The sequence below is a fragment of the Alligator sinensis genome, unplaced genomic scaffold (assembly GCF_000455745.1).
Source record: "Alligator sinensis unplaced genomic scaffold, ASM45574v1 scaffold101_1, whole genome shotgun sequence".
Lineage (NCBI taxonomy): Eukaryota > Metazoa > Chordata > Crocodylia > Alligatoridae > Alligator > Alligator sinensis.
In genome coordinates, this window is record NW_005842924.1 from 213,045 (window position 1) to 229,127 (window position 16,083).

The 16,083-nt window shown below is 44.9% G+C and overlaps 1 protein-coding gene across 1 annotated transcript in view; it reads left to right on the forward strand.

Annotated features, from left to right (window-relative positions):
• ATP6V1A (ATPase H+ transporting V1 subunit A) overlaps positions 1–16,083 on the forward strand; it is a 35,253-nt gene that overhangs the window by 284 nt on the left and 18,886 nt on the right. The window contains exons 2-5 of the mRNA XM_006036195.2: positions 10,181–10,276; positions 11,853–11,981; positions 14,858–15,072; positions 15,923–16,060. Of these exons, the coding sequence (XP_006036257.1) occupies positions 10,195–10,276; positions 11,853–11,981; positions 14,858–15,072; positions 15,923–16,060 (564 nt within the window). The 5' untranslated portion in view covers positions 10,181–10,194. The remainder of the gene's footprint in view (positions 1–10,180; positions 10,277–11,852; positions 11,982–14,857; positions 15,073–15,922; positions 16,061–16,083) is intronic.

The window sequence follows — 16,083 nt, forward strand, 5'->3', positions numbered from 1 at the left end:
GGGTGGGTCCGCTGCCGGGGGGCGTCGCCTCTCCCGGCTCCTGTGTAGGCTGGCGGCTGTAGGAGGAGCCACGGCCGCGTCGCTCTGGCCTTTCCCGTCCCTAGGGCAGGTCCCGCCTAGAGCGGGTGCGTAGGCGACCGGCGCTCTTCGCTTTCGCGCGGTTGCGAGGACTGGACCTTATGGCCAGAAACTGCTGTAGGTTAGTCGGTAACCAGGTGTCTCATGGACATGCTGCTCCCTGTGCTTCTGACCTGGCACAGCCTCTCTGTTTGAGCCCGTAGGGAGGCTGTTTCCTGAGCCCCTGCCTCCTTCCGTGTTTGTCATTCATTTATCTAAGGCTTGTTAAAGATGGCCGTTTAAAAAGGCTCTCCGTCTTTCTTGCTTGCAACAAAGCAAGTTAGGGGAGCCTAACAGAGTCAATTTGTTAGGCTCCTCAGTTCGAAGCCACGAGGCCTGTGGCTTTTCAGAAAGATGGTGGATCATAAGGTAACATGCCTAGCATTTTGTTTGCTGTGTATGTAATGGCCGTCCTGCTAGCAGGGGCAGGCAATTATTTTAGGCTGAGGGCTGCTTACCAAGTTCTGACAAGCTGTGGAGGGCTGTATTGGTAGCCCCAGCCCTTGACAGATGCCCTGCCCCCTGGTTGCCATCTTATGACTGGAAGTCCCACCCCCTAACACCTGACCTTTGCCACCAGAAGACCCTCCCCATGCTCCCAGAAGTATTGCTTTCAGCAAGAGGTTTTGCCATCTCAGAACCAGAAAAATACCAAAGTATAGTTTAAAAAGCAAACATCTACAGCATTCAGTAATTTGGTTTAAAAAAATATTGTCCAGATATACATGCGTTTGTGCAGTGCACATAGACATGATTGCACAATAGCTTAAAATGAAGTCTTATGCTTGTATATTGTGGGGGGGTATAGGTTTGTGGGGAGCTGTGGGTGTGTGGGAACACACATACGCTCTGCCCATGCCTACACACACATGCACACACTGTGCCCGCCTGCATACATACGTGCACTCATACACACACCCCATACTGACAGTCCTGTGCTCCCCAGTCGGGCGGTGCAGCTGGCAGCTAGGGGGTGCTGGAACAGGGCGGGGGCAGGAAGGGAGTGAAATGGCTGGAAGTGGGCAGGGCTGGGCTTTTCAGTCCTACTGAGGCTCCCCTTGGGTCCTACTGCCTCTGGCTCCTGCCAGCTTTGATAAGCTGCTGGGGCAGATAAAATTTAGAAAATTAATATTTTTAGGGGCCCCATGGGCCAGATAAATGGCTTGGTGGGCCAGATTTGGCCTGTGGGCTATATTTTGCCCACCCCTGTACTAGCATCATCACTTGACTACATTGCCTTGCAAAAGGAATGGTAGTTGGGATGGTAGTTTGAGAGGGGAAGAGCCAAAATAGAAGTTCTCTCTCTGGCCCATGACTACCAAGTTAAATTGCTTTTGACTTGGAAATACTGAGATTGTTTCCTGATCAGCAGTGTCCACATGACCTGTTGGAGAGGAACAGCATCAAGAGAACCTGACAGCAGACCAGGCTGGAACATCATTCACTCATGGTTCATCCTGAATCACCATGTTTTGAAAAATGTGACTGCTTTTGGTTGGGGGTTGGGTAGACAAAAGAAATTGTAGCAGGTCTTTTGGGTACACATGTCCACCCCTGTTGCTTGTAGAGCAGGGGACAAGACTGACTAAAATTTCTTGGCCTGTTTTTCCTACCTAGCATTAGTTAGTGTGTGCATGTGTACCGTGTGATGTGCCAAGGAGGTAGAGTTGGTTCTGTGCCTTATTTCTGCTGCTTCATGGTATAAGGGAGCCTAGACATCCTCTGGAAGCACTGTAAGATGTTTCTATTTGGGTAGGCATTTAGCAAACAAAGCTAAGTTAGGCTGTTGTTGGAGGCAAAGGGGGTTAATTTTTACTTAATATTTTACTTGCTTTTATGTTGTTTTGTTCCGTTACTGTAAGCTACCCCAAGCCTTTCTTGGAAAGTGTGATGTATCAATCAAATAAATAAACAACATAAATCCTGGATCTTCCCCCCCCCCCTATTTATGAAGTAGGACATTGGGATTTGTCCTAACTGCCTAAAGAGGTTGTCTTATCCCCATTGTCCTATTTCTTGTAATATAAGAGACGTTAGTAGAAATAGCTACCTTATCTATACCACTTATTCTTTATACTCCCATCAAGTCCTTTTATATTGTCTGTAAAGAGATAAGCCTTATCTCTTTAATGTTTCTGTGAGTTCTTGCAGTCTGGTAATCATTTTCATTGCCCAGTTGAATCTTTCTAATTCTACTGTGTTCATTTTGGATGTAGTGGGATCCTACAGTTTTACAGAGCATACTTTTGGTTCCTAGCACAGCAATATTTTTTGTCTTCTTCCCATTTCTTACGCGGACTGGATTTGTTTGTTTGTTTGTGGTGGGTCCATGTTGATGGAAGTCTGTATTGAGCTATATACAATAAGTCTCTTTCCTGAGTTGATACAGTTATTGGAAAGATAAACAAGTAAAGACCATTTCTACAGTAAAAGTGTCTCTGCACTTGTCAATGTTGACCTCATCTGCCATCAGACTGCTTATTAACCTAGCTTGTGTTGGGTCACTCCAAGGTGACTCAGCCCTCTGTCTTGACTAAGTGAATAGTTCTGACTTATGCAAAATTTCCAGCTTCACTACTCACTTGCTTTTAAGATAATTAAATATATTAACAGTTGTCCTAATACAAAACACTTGTGTGATGATACTTGACTATTTCTTCTTCCTTTATTTGATCTTAGCCACAATGAAACTCCATAGGTGATTGTAGCAAGCCTAGAATTTTGAAATCTCAAGTAGTTAGGCAGTGAAACCCATCAATATTTTTAACCTTTATAAAACTGGTGTTTGTCAGTTTTAAATTACTGGCAAACATTTGTGAGACATGATCTTTAAGATTGAAGGATATTGTTCCTTCAATTAAGAGCAGAGACCGATCCAAGTAAATAAATCCTTTGACAGAAATAAAGATTTAAATTACTTTAGACATATCAAAATTAGTTTTTGACCTTTTTTAGACTTGAGGCACTCTTCAGAAAATGCCAGCTCTTAAGTTTTCATTCGTTTCTTGACTGTGGAAAAATAATGGAGCACTTTTATTGCAAAAAAAAACCCCTCAAAAGACCACAACAGATCAGAATTTCTTAATGCAATGGATTCCTATTTAAAATCCTTGGGTTTATTTTGTGACTTGTATAGGTGTTTGCACACCTAACAATGCCAGCATTTTGTGACATCAAAGGGATTTTGTAGCACCCAGAGGTGTTATGGTAACCTGGTTGATAACTGTTTCTCAAAAGAAGACACAAGCAGAGACAGGAAAAACCCCTATGCCTTTTAAATGAAGAACATTTATCTTACTACAATCTAATGCTGCTTCTGTTGATTAGTTTCTGCAACATAATAATCTGAGAAACAATCTGGCTTTGGAATGAAGTAATTTCCAAGCAGTGGATTTCTTAAGATTTGTGACATTGTTAGAAATTTTTAGGACTGGGTGGGTGATATGAGATTCACAATTTAAGTAACTTATTCCAGAGAAGAATGGGGAAGTCTGCACTGATAGTAGGTTGCCCTCCACCAGCACCCCTCCCTGCACTGAAACCTGGTTTCAGCTTCCAGACATCAATGTCATCTTGGTTCCTGTGACAATTTCCTTAGTTGTCAGGTGTTGATCACTGAGTGTATTGGCTTCCCTTCCAGATGGCTTGTATGGAGTTTGGAGACCTGGTTCAGTTCCCCTGGGAGAATGACAGCTTCCTGTGACCCTATACTATAAACAGCAGAACCATTGCCATTGCAAGAACCTACTGTGGCCGCCTTTAAGAAAGCGTTTGGATGCTTTGACCTTAGCTGACTTCCTGCCTGTGGGGCAGGGGGCTGGACTTGATGATCTCAAATGTAAGTCACCCAATTTACAGGAAGCTTGCTGCAGCAGTGGTTGTCTAATGTGTACTAATCATGGAGCCCTTGCAACACATCCTGAGGGGTGCCTACACAGGGTGATCTGCACATTTCATTAGTCCATTAGGAGAACGGAATCCAACAGAGTGCAAGAGATCTTTGCTGGCACCAGAACAATTTCCTTTGAATATAGCCCTGGCTCAGTCTGAGTGAGCTACACTACCTAATACCAGACAAGAACCATCTCTACTGAGGATGCTGACCAAAAAGGCTGAAGGGACTTTCTATAGATACATGTGTATACAGGCAGCCCTCGGACTTGCAACATAATTGGTTCCTGAAAACCGGCTCTTAAGTCAATGTTGTAACTCAGAACCAATTTTCTCATAAGAAACAATGTTATAAATGGGGGATTGGTTCCTGAACCAAGGCCCAATACCCTATTTTCACCAAAAATACCCCAGAATCTTGTACTCGATCAATTATAGATGAGTAACATAGCTACATTAATGTATTTATATTGTAAATAGCAATCGTATTGATTTGGAAGGACTTATTTGAGGTGACTTTGCTAGACTTTTTGAAGGGTTCTTGGCTAGAGTCTTCTCAGGAGTCTTGGCTGCAGGTTTTTCTGGAGTCTTGTCTACTTTCTTAAAGAAAGTGTCCAAGGAAGTTTGGACAGATGTTCTCCAGGGAGATGGGCAACACAGAGGATTTGCCGCGTCATGCCAGGAACATCCTATCAATGGTTGTAAAGTTGAAACTGACATCAGAAAATTGAAACAGGGTGTCGATTTATAAATATTGTAAGTGTGAAGCGTTGTAACTTGAAATGTTGCAAGCCGAAGACTGTGTGTGTGATATCACAGATAGATATCTGTGATCGATTGTGATACCCATTTGATAAAGTTTTCTGTCTGCTACAGAGAATCAAGTGAGTTCTGCCAGTTTCAAATGCAGTAAGAGCAATCAATGGCTTCTAAGCTTGCTGGGTATGACCCCAGTAAATTGAATCCTAGCAATGTCAGCTTAATGCTGCAGGATTGCACCAGTCAGTCTTTTGCAAAGTCTGGGCTGGCTGCTTCTGTGTTCTCATCCTGAAGTGAAGGGATTAATAAAATTATGCTTTCTAAGGCTACTGTTTTTAAGGTGGAAAAGACTTCTAAAAATTGTGACTATCCTGGCCAGGGACAGCATCCTATCTTGTAGCACACTGCTAGCCTGTCGCTATTTTATAGTGCAAGTGATAGAATGCAAGTGGTGTACAGTTCTTTTCTGTTAGCTAAGCTAGTGTGAAGGCTTTTAGTTTTAATGGTGCTAAATCACCATACAGACATTAATTACCTTGACATATTTCATTACCTATTTAAAGCACTGAGGTAGTAAGTATATTGCTGTTTCTCTGCAATTTCTTCACTGCATCAGCAGTGTGCTTTCTGCAGGCTGTTGCCTGGCTCTTCCTGCTCAGCAGTGCTCTCAGAAGCTTTGGCAAAATTAGTTTCTATGTTCAGCAGATCACTGTTGTGCTGTCTGAGTTGCAAGCAGCAGCTGTGTAAAATCACAAAAAGATTCCTGTGTTGAAATTAATGTATTAAACCTGAACCTTACCAGCTGACCAGTTAGATGTTTTTAACAAGGATTGTCTGCCTCCAGTATCTTTATGTTAATATTGGAAGCACTTGAAGGACTTTTCTGTGAATAGTAAAAGAAACCTCCTTTCCTGATAGTTGAATAAACTGAAACACAGGAAGGGTCTTGGGCATCCTGACTTGCTTATTGCAGCTTTCCTCTTGGCTGTTGAGGAGAGACGGAGTGATGACTCATCAAGTCAGGTGACTGTCTCTGCTGTGGGCCTGGAATTTCTTCCCTTTCTGCAGCAGGATTTTTCATCCCTGTGTGCTGAGTGGTAGGGGAAGGTTGGAAAGGACAGTCTTTTACTGTAAACAGTGGGTGTTTAACTCTGGGTGGGGTTTCATCTGGACTGTGGATTTTTTTTTTTTCTGTGCTCTGCCACAAAGCAAGGTAAGACACTTTCTTCATTTATAGCATATGGCCAGTCTTCAGGCCTTCACTCCCTGATATTGAAAGGCATCTTTGACTTCTTTTTTTCCTGAGAGTTGTTTTCTTGATCTGGAGCTTACATTTCAGAGGTCCTTGGAGCTTGTGATGAGGAATTGGGTCTCTACACTAAGAGTCAAAAAAAGAATTGTGATGGAACATCAGGGGGGGGTGTGTGTGTGTGTGTGTGTGTGTGTGTTGTTGTGTGTTTTTGTGTGTGTGTGTGTGTGTGTGTGTGTGTGTGTGTGTGTGTGTGTGTGTGAATATCAGAATGCCTTGAGGGGGAGGGAGAATCAACTCTAAAACCAAATTAATTTGCTGTAAGAAGTAGAGGTAAAAAAACTAATAGACTTGTGGCCTGGCTTATTCAGTTATCTGTGGATCCATTTATAAAACACTGAATTATTTGTGGAGGGCTGAGGCAACCTACAGCTTGTTTTAACCATCTCATTCTGAAGCTAGATCTGTTTTGGCAGAATAGAGTCATGTTCAGACTAGAAACTCCCTTGGAAGCATCTTTGAAGTGGTGGGTTTTTGGTGTTTTGTTTTTGGTTGTTTGTTACAAATATAACATAGGGAACTAATGCTTGCTAGCATCTTCCATTCTATCCAACTTGTCTGCTCACGTTTGGGGAGTTAAAGTAAAATAACTTTCATTTGTAGGCAGTTTAATGAACATTTTTGTAACACTAGGTTGAATGTAGTAACTAACTTCATGAGGCTAGAAAATCTTGGCAGAATCCTAAAGTTGCTTGCTGTATTAATATGAAGCTAATCCTAGCTGGTGGTCAGTAGTTTGTGGTGGCTAACCATGATCTTGACATCTGTCAGTCAGCATTACATGTGCTGATATCAGTGGATCCTAGGGAGGTGGCAGTTTATTTGTCTCAAGCATGAAAGACCCTAAACACAGTATAAGATGAGACAAGATCCTTATGCTTGGGATTTAGTAACCAGGAATGGACATGTAACCAACATAAGGGCACCAAACAGACATGTTGCAGAGCTGCACACTAGGAAATGTCTTAATGTGTCTAGCACTTCCAAGAATGAGCCTTTTGAAGAGGTGTCAATGTTGAGGTGGCTTTGGTAGCAGAGGCATAGTTTGGACCTGGGTACAGCATGGTATGGAGGCTTTCCTAGATCCAAGGTCTGCATGAGGTAAGATTGTAGAGGGAAGAGTGAGATGTGAGGCCTTGGTAAATCAGAGTTGCTTTGTGCACAGAGGTTAGGATTTGGAACTTGAAACTTCCCTTGACTTCTCCAGCAGTTTAATGGAGGAATTCCATCATGCTTGATGTGGAGAGCGTGGTGGATAAGGAATGTAGCTAGGAACACTACAGATAAAGCACAGCAAAGTAGAGTGGGAACAGCAGGCTGGGGAGAAAAGTAAAGCCTGCAAGTCAGAATATATGTCTTCATCTGTCCTTTAAAAAAAATTATGTTCAGGTGTGCTCCTTTACCACGTGTGGTTTTTTGGGGGTTTTTTTGTTTTTGTTTTTTGTTTTTTTTTAAGTCTTGGGAGCTTTTCCCAAAGATGAGTTAAGCCACTTTTGTTTGGCACTGGCTGCTATGTTTTCAGTAGTTTCTCGGGTGTGGGCCCCTGTCTGAGTTTGTACCAGTATTCTATGCTCTGCTCCAAGTCCTGTCATGCCTTTGCTGACCTGGTTGGGAGTGAGGCTTTATTTCTTTACGTAATGTGCTCCATCTTTTCTGGCAGCTAAATGATTATGAGTATGACTAGCTTGGTCTGCATTGCCCCAGTCCTTGCGTCAACATGTTTTCTTATAAGGTCTAGGTAGATAGTGCCTAATTCTGCAGAAACATTGGCCTTGGCGGTTCCATGGGCAAAATCCTGCAATATTGTAAGCATTCTAGGTCTAGCTGCTTTTTTGATGTGAGCAGCAGTTGAATGTAAGGTATACAGTAGTTTTTATTTGGTTTGCAAGCCAAGATGGGTAGGAAAATACTGCTAGATCCAGTGCTTCAGATTAACCTTGGTGTCCATATAAGAGTCAGTCACCTGGTGCATCAGCAACTTTAAAAATGTTCTTCTAATACTTAGGTATGAGTTTTCATTGGACAACCCATGCACAGAAGGACTTGCTTGCTCTAACTTAGTGGAACACAGCACGTCTGATCTCTAGATGATCAGTTCAATCCAAGCTGGAAGGGACTGAGTCATGGTCATGTGTGTCTGGCTTTTTGAATGAATTGCTGGAGTGAGCACTGGGGCTTGGAAAATCCCACTTGCTTAGGGTGGTAGGCATTGTGGCAGAGTGAAGTTGGGGAAAAATGAACTCTTCTGTGGAACAGACCTGGAGTAAAACTGCCACAGAAGAGGGTAAGGAGCAAGGAGTCCATACATGACAGAAGAGCAGGTCTGTGATCTGGAAAGCGGCCGCTGACTACCCGACCACCTGTAGAGAGCAGACTGAGATGGGAGCCCTGCAAGAGGGTGGGCGTGTGTATGGGGTTGACTAGTGGTAAAGCATACATCTTTCTGCCCTAATGAATAGGTCTTGGGGCAAATAGCTAAGCCTTATGGAGTCCTAATGTTGACTCTGGCAGAGGGTTGTGTGAGTAAATTCAAGCCTGTTCTGAAAGGCACAGTGGTGGGGCTAAACCATTTGCCAGTCTTGGGCCCATCCTGTGGATACTTGGGAGTCCTTGCTCTCTATGGCTAGCAACACAGCACTTTTAAAATCAGAATGGTGTTCCTGTGACATGCAAATAAGATGGCACAGAAGGAGTAGGCTTTTTGCCTAGCTAGATCTGTAACAGAATTGTACTTCCATAATAACACAAGTAGAACTGGGGAGGGACAACAAAACAAAGTGGTTATACTTGGAGAGCATTTCGTAGAATCATAGAAAACTAGGGTTGGAAGGGACCTCTGGAGGTCATCTAGTCCAGCTCCCTGCTCAAAGCCAGACCATCCCCAACTAGATTATCCCAGCCAAAGCTTTGTCTAGCTGGGTCTTGAAAACCTCCAAGGATGGAGCTTCCCCAACCTCTCTGGGTAACCTGGTCCAGTACTACCCCTCTAGTGAGAGAATTCTTCCTGCTATCTAACCTAAACTTCCCTTGTTGCAGCCTGACACCATTGTTCCTTGCTCTGTCATCTGTCACCACTGAGAACAGTCTAGCTCCATCCTTTCGTAGTTGAAGGCTGCTATTAAATCCCCTCTGTCTTCTCTTCTCCAGACTACATAAGCCCAGTTCCCTCAGCCTCTCCTCACAAATCATGTCCCCCAGCCCCCTCACCATTTTTGTTGCCCTCCACTAGACTCTCCGATTTGTCCATTTCCTTTCTGTAGTGGGGGGCCCAAAACACATCTCCCTCAGCACCCCCGGGTGCATCTTATCTGGCCCCATGGACTTGTATATATCCAGCTTTTCTAAATACAGTAAAAGCTCTATTATCCAGCATCCCCCTGGAATGGGGGATGCCAGATAACAAAATATGCTGGTTAATTGAGTCGCTCGAGCAGGCGTCTTTGCCTGTCCGGGGCATCGCTGCCCCTTCCGCGGGGCAGGGAGGCAGGCCCCGCGCAGCCTGTTATGCCCCCAGGCTATGGGGGCTTGGCAGCGCAGGCTGCTTTTCCCCGGGCTGTGGGGGCTCGGCAAAACTAGAAGTGCCACAGTGGGCACTTCAGGTTTCACTTTACCTTACAAGCTGGCATGCCAATTTAATAGAGTATGCTGGCTTGTAAGGTGCCGGTTAATGGAACTTTTACTGTAGTCCCTAACCTGTTCTTTTGCCACAGTTGGCTGCTCTCCTCCTCCACAAACTGCTGCCAGGTGCAGTACTCTGGGAGCTGCCCTTGCCTGTGAAGACTGAGGTGAAAAAAGGCATTGAGCTCTTCAGCCTTTTTTGCATCTGCTGTTACAAGGTTGTCTCCCACATTCAGTAAGGGACCCGTACATTTCCTGATCCTCCTCCATTTAGTTTGGTGGTCCTGGAGGTTCAATGAAATTGGAGTCCTGCTAATGCTCTAATGCATGTTTTGTAGTATTGTATGTAGATACTGTAGGTTGAATATTTAAATCGGTATTTCTGAGTAGTCTGCCATATCTGGCCTGAAGGAAGTCAGATCACTGCTTGCTGGATTAGGTTTCTTCATGACCTGTGTCAGATTAACTGACTTTCTTTTTTTGCAGGTAAAAAGGGTGAGATGGACTTCTCCAAGATACCAAAAATCCGTGATGAGGACAGGGAGAGCTTCTTTGGCTATGTCCATGGAGTCTCAGGACCTGGTATGTGCTACTAAGTGGGGGAAGTGGGGAGTCGTATCTGGATTCTGCATTTTTCTGAAAACTCATGTTTGTCTGCTTGAGGAAGTGTAGTAAAGCCCCCAGTGTAGTTAATTATCTCATCCCACTCCCTGCCTAGAGAAGAAGCCCTCCAGGGCTGTTTACTTCTTGATATACTTGTGCTGAAGTGTGAGAGACTATGAGCTGTCTCAGTGAAATGTTACTATTCATTACCCTTCAATGGTCTGCCATTTTGTACCAGTTAGATCTTTTAAAAATTGATTGTTGGCATTTATAGTGGGAAATATCAGCGTGGTGAGTCTGTTCCAGGAGCACAGCAGAGTCGTCATGGTTCATTCTACAAGGCTTCCTTGGTATACTTTAGTTCTTTTCCTCCTCTTGTATATTCCTGGACAGTCTATCTTGTCTTGGTGCTAGCAGCTTTCAGACACTGGTCCCCGGATGAAGGTTGAGCTTCCTTAGGAATGTGGCCCCTTGCACAATTTTTTTTTCTTTAGTTAACGAAGCTCTGCCACTAATGCAGCTCTCTTGTGTAGACAGGATCTAGGTCTCGAGGTGGAAAATAATCCTTGTGAGGCTAAGGTGGCTTTCTAGGAGGATGGTTATTTAAACCCACCTAGTCTCTGACAAGGGTTAAAACACTAATCTGGTGCTGATCCAGGATATGTTATGACTGCAGTAGTTTCTAAAGACATCAAGCTGTGATGGAGATCTGTTAAGCCCAGGAAAGTGTGTGCGTATGCACGCATGTTTGGAGGGGCGGGGGGTGGGGGTCTAACAACAGCTGGGGTGGCCATCCCACAACATGCATGCCACTGCTAGTCTAGGCAGTCAATAAACATAAATGCCAGAATGGAGGCAGGGAAGACAGGTTGGGGGGAGGGCAGGGCTCCTCATGCAAGAGGAGGTGTCAGTTGTCGCTGTCAAAAGCCACCCCCACCCCCAATCCCTCTTTGCGGCTTCTGCTGTTGCTCCCATGCCATCCTGAGGCTGGCAAGGTCTCTGTACTTACCCTCCTGCCTTCAGCTTTTGCTTCCTTACATCCCCTCTAGGAGTGACATGGCTTTCAGCCATTTAGAAGTTGTTAAAAGCGCAGCTGTCCAAGTACTTGGCCTAGCTTGATATTAGCACCCATGTTTAACAGATTCTTACTCTACTTTTCCAGGATCCTGATTAAGTGCAAGCTTATTGATTATATAACAGCTTACACACACATTATTTGTAACTTAAGCTTTTGATATGTATGTAGTCCGCACCCATTATTGTGATTTGTCAGTCACTGACCACGTCCACAGTCTATAGCTCAAGTCCCACTGCTTCTATTCTGGCACTACAGCGCAAACTGTTAGGTATGCCTCTGGGAGAGCAGGGATCAGATCAGGGCAGGTTTTGGGGAGAAGAGCACTTTAATTTGTGCCATGCCTGCTAGAAAGGTTTATCACAATTGTTCTACTAAATACATTATCTACTGGGTTTCCAGCACTCCTTGTTTTATTTTCTGAAGAAAAAACTTAAAACTGGCAAAGGAGAGGTTCACCCAGATGTGTTTTTCATGCAGTGGTTACTGCCTGTAACATGGCAGGTGCAGCAATGTACGAGTTGGTACGAGTGGGCCACAGTGAGCTGGTGGGAGAAATTATCCGACTGGAGGGTGATATGGCCACTATCCAGGTTTATGAAGAAACATGTATCCTTCTGTTTGTTTCTGCTGGACTGTTTGGCCCTAAAGGTAGGATGATTAATAGAATAGAGAAAATAAACCCATTTGAATTAAACCTGATGTCAAGATTACCCAGTAGCTTCCAGATCTGTAGCTGCAGGCAAAAGCATCTGTTCTTTGTACCTCATGCAGGCTTTGGAATCTTTTTAAATGAGGCAACAAGTCAATTGGCTTTTCTTCACATGCTACGCTTGCCTTTTTCCTGAAAATCAGTTGTTGGACATTGGGGCGCATTTGTTTAACCAAGGAAATTTAGCCAAGCCCCAGGACATCCTTAAGTTGCTGCCAGTGCAGACACTCCTACGGAGTCAGTAGCAGCTTCTGGAACAAGAGCTTCTGCCCCAGGGAAAAGGAAGTCACGCTGTGCATGCTGCACAGGGGCAGTGCAGTGAGCAAGGCTCGTATTGCCCAGAGCCACGGAGTCCCATGTGCTCACTACACTGCCACAGTGCAGCATGTTTAGGGTTACTTCGCCTTTCCCCAGGCAGACCCTCCTGCTGTAGACTTGTTACTGACTGAGTAGGAGCATCTGCATTGGGAGCAGCTTGAGGGTGTTTTGGGGCTTGGTTTTGTTGTATTTCCTCACTTGCCAGCAGTATAAATGTGGGTAGCTGCAGTAGGAGAAAGCAGCAACCTATAGCACTTCATTAACTCCCTAGCTGCTGGCTGGCTGTGGACAGTTCCTCCATCAGCAGCAGTGTCTACCGCAGCAGCAGTTTGAGGATGTCCTCTCAACAAAAGGAGGGCAGTAACTCTGCACATGCTGAAGAAACATACTTAAACTTGCTGAGGTAGACTCTGTTGCTGAGGGGATAGTTGTCCACAGCCAACAGCAAAGGGGCTAAGAGAGCAGTTAGCGGTGGTTCCCTTCTACTGCAACTGCCCTGTTTGTACTGCTAGCAAGATGAATCTTTTTCTTTGCATAGTCTTCTGAAAATGGGGTGAATGTCTTAATGGAGTGGGGGAGGGATAGTGTATGCAAGTTCATATAGTATGTTGTGTCACCTGGTATTACTTGAATAATAACCCCCTCAAACTACAACATTGCTTCTATAATACAAACTATGCTTACCAATAAACAAGTTATGAATTTTGACTTCAGATACAAGTCAAACACTGAACTCTCTCTGGACGTAGAGGGCTACTACTACCTCACTGATAGATACAAACTATAAATAGCAAAATCAACTTTTGTCTTGGCTTGTGTTTAAAAAAATCTATTCCCTTTCCCCCAAAACGCCCTGTGTGCTATGAAATAACATTTGTAATTGGGCAGGATTTCTTCTTTGGTCAGATTTAGATTTATCTGCAAAACACAGTGCATTGCTTACTTGCCTTTGTGGAATCCTCGCTGTTGATCTAGCTTAGATACAGCAGATGTTATAAACTCAGCTTCTACTGCAGGAAGTTGCTTGGGGCTCATTCAAGAGCACTTAGTGCCAAAGGTCTCAAATTGGACTAATCTAAATTGCTACTTTTTATATCTAAACCAGCATTGGAAAACTGTCCCAACCTAAGGGACTAATGACTATTTCACTGTTTTATTAACCACTCCTGAAGCAGGAAACCAATAGGTTTGCTACTTTTGCAAGACAGGTGGCATTCTATTTCTGAAGAGTTGTGTGGTAAGATTGCTTTGGTCATTAACAACTTCTTAGCCAAAAACTCTGAAACAAAGCTATCTGCAGCCTACTTAGGGCTTTCTATGTGTCCATCCTGATCATGAGGACAGATCCGGGTTTTCTGTTTGCTGCAGAAAAACTTGGATTTTCTCCTTTAATTGAGAAAAGTGCAGATTTTCTTTTAAAGGAGAAAATTGCAGTGTTCCACCCTACAAGGGGCTGTTTGGGGCTGCAGGGAGTGGGAGGAGGGCAATCAGGCAGGGGGAGCCACGTGCATGTGTCCACACATGCATGTGGCAGCCAGGCGGTGGTGGAAAGCGACTCCCACAGCTCCCTCCTGGTAAAGTCTATGGGATGAGGTGGTACAGGCCACTCAAGTGGGGAGGGGCACAGGCCCCCCCAAGATTTCTGCACCCACAGCAGGGCATTGGGCTGCATCTGGGCTAGACCAGCTCCAGGCAGGAGCTACCTCCACATCCAGGCTGGATCAGCTCTCTACAGCCCAGTAGGTGGGACCTGGCACCAGAGAGAGCACTGTGCCTCCATAGCCACCAGTGTGAAGTGCCCCCTGCCTGCCTGCCGTCCTGCAGCAGCAGGGGTACAACACCACACCATTGCCACACCTCACCATGGCACAACGTTCCTTCTCATGTCAGGTCCCACCTACTGAGCTGTGGAAGCAGCTCCTGTCCAGAGCTGATCCAGCCTGGCTACAGCCCTGCACCAGGCTGTGAGCACAAAACTCTTAGTGGGGGCACGTGCCACCCCTGCCTTCCCCACACACTCGCTCTTTCTCACACACTGGAGGGCTGGAGGTGTGGGGCAGTGGGTTGGGAATGAGAGGGCACTGGCAGGGCTATGGGGGCTGTAGTTGGGAGTGAGGGGCACTGGCATGGGCAGGGGCAGGGCACCAGCATATTGGGGCTGCTTAGCATCACAAAGCAGGGGGGCACTTGCAGCTGGACTGAGAATTAATCCAAGAATTTGCAGGTTTTTAAACAGGGAAAACCAGAATCCCTGAATTGTGGAAAGATGATCAGATCAGTCCCTTGTCTCTAGAGAATGGAAACTTCATTTTCTTGGTAGTTCCAACTCATGACAATAACAGGCAGTGTATATAATTCCACAGTTGAACCCAATGAGCTGGTCAGAGAAATGGTCTATTCTGGTAACATGCACCCTCTCCATAAAGATGAGTTTTTCCTTAACTGGCCTCTCTAGCTGGTGTGTCTGTAGGAGATCCTGTACTTCGTACTGGCAAGCCTCTGTCAGTGGAGCTGGGCCCTGGCATTATGGGAGCTATTTTTGATGGTATCCAGAGGCCCCTGTCAGACATCAACGCTCTGACCAAAAGTATCTACATCCCCAGAGGTGTCAACGTGTCAGCTCTTAGCAGGGACATCAAGTGGGAATTCACACCTTCCAAAAACTTACGGGTAGGTTACAACAGTTGGAAAATCATGCTGTTGGGCTGAGGCACAAAGTGTAGAGGCTCTATGTCTCCCAGGCTATTTATTTGAGAGGGTGGATATAATTATTTACAGGACATTGTGATAGACTGCAGAGGGACCATGAAAACAGGCAATGAATGTCTGTGCCTTTTAATGCAGGGATGTAAAAGATACAGCCCACACAGCTATATCATCTGGCCCCATGCAGGACTAGTCCAGGACCTTCACATGTAGCACCTTCTCCAGTCAGAGTGCAATGGATCTTGTGGGTGGGGGCAGCCAAATGCTACATCCAGTGCAGTCCCAGACCAGTCAGAGCAAGTACCATATGCACTGGATCTGGCATGTAGAGGTGGCAGGGGTGCTGCCCACGTGTCATCCATTCAACCCTTGAGGATGTAGGCCACTCATCTGGCCTGCAGGACCAGATCAGTTTGACACCCCTGTATTAATGTAAAGCTTTTGGTACCCAGGTGTCTTTATAATACCACAGAGGGTGTTAATTCCAATAATTCCTTTTGATCTCTTCAGTAATAACAAAGTTGGTCTGAACAGGGAGGCCCTTGTATTACACAATACTTGGACTCCTGCCTTAGTGTTGTAACCTTTGCATATGATAACCATTCTTGAATGTTGATAGCACGCTTCCAGCAGTGCTGTTGCAGATCTGGTAAATGATACAAATAGGCTACTGTGTTGTTAGTATATTTAGGGAGGAGATGCTCTTTGTGCTAGACTTAAACCTGTGTACGGCATTTTATGGAGTCCTAGTGTTGAACATAGATGCTGTAAAACTGATGTGTCTGTACATGACAGATATTTGTTCTGATTCTAGGTTGGCAGTCACATCACTGGTGGAGACATTTATGGAGTGGTGAATGAAAACTCCCTCATCAAACACAAAATCATGTTGCCCCCAAGAAACAGGGGTACAGTAACATACATTGCTCCTCCAGGGAACTATGATGCTTCTGTAAGTTTGCTAAACTTCAGTGC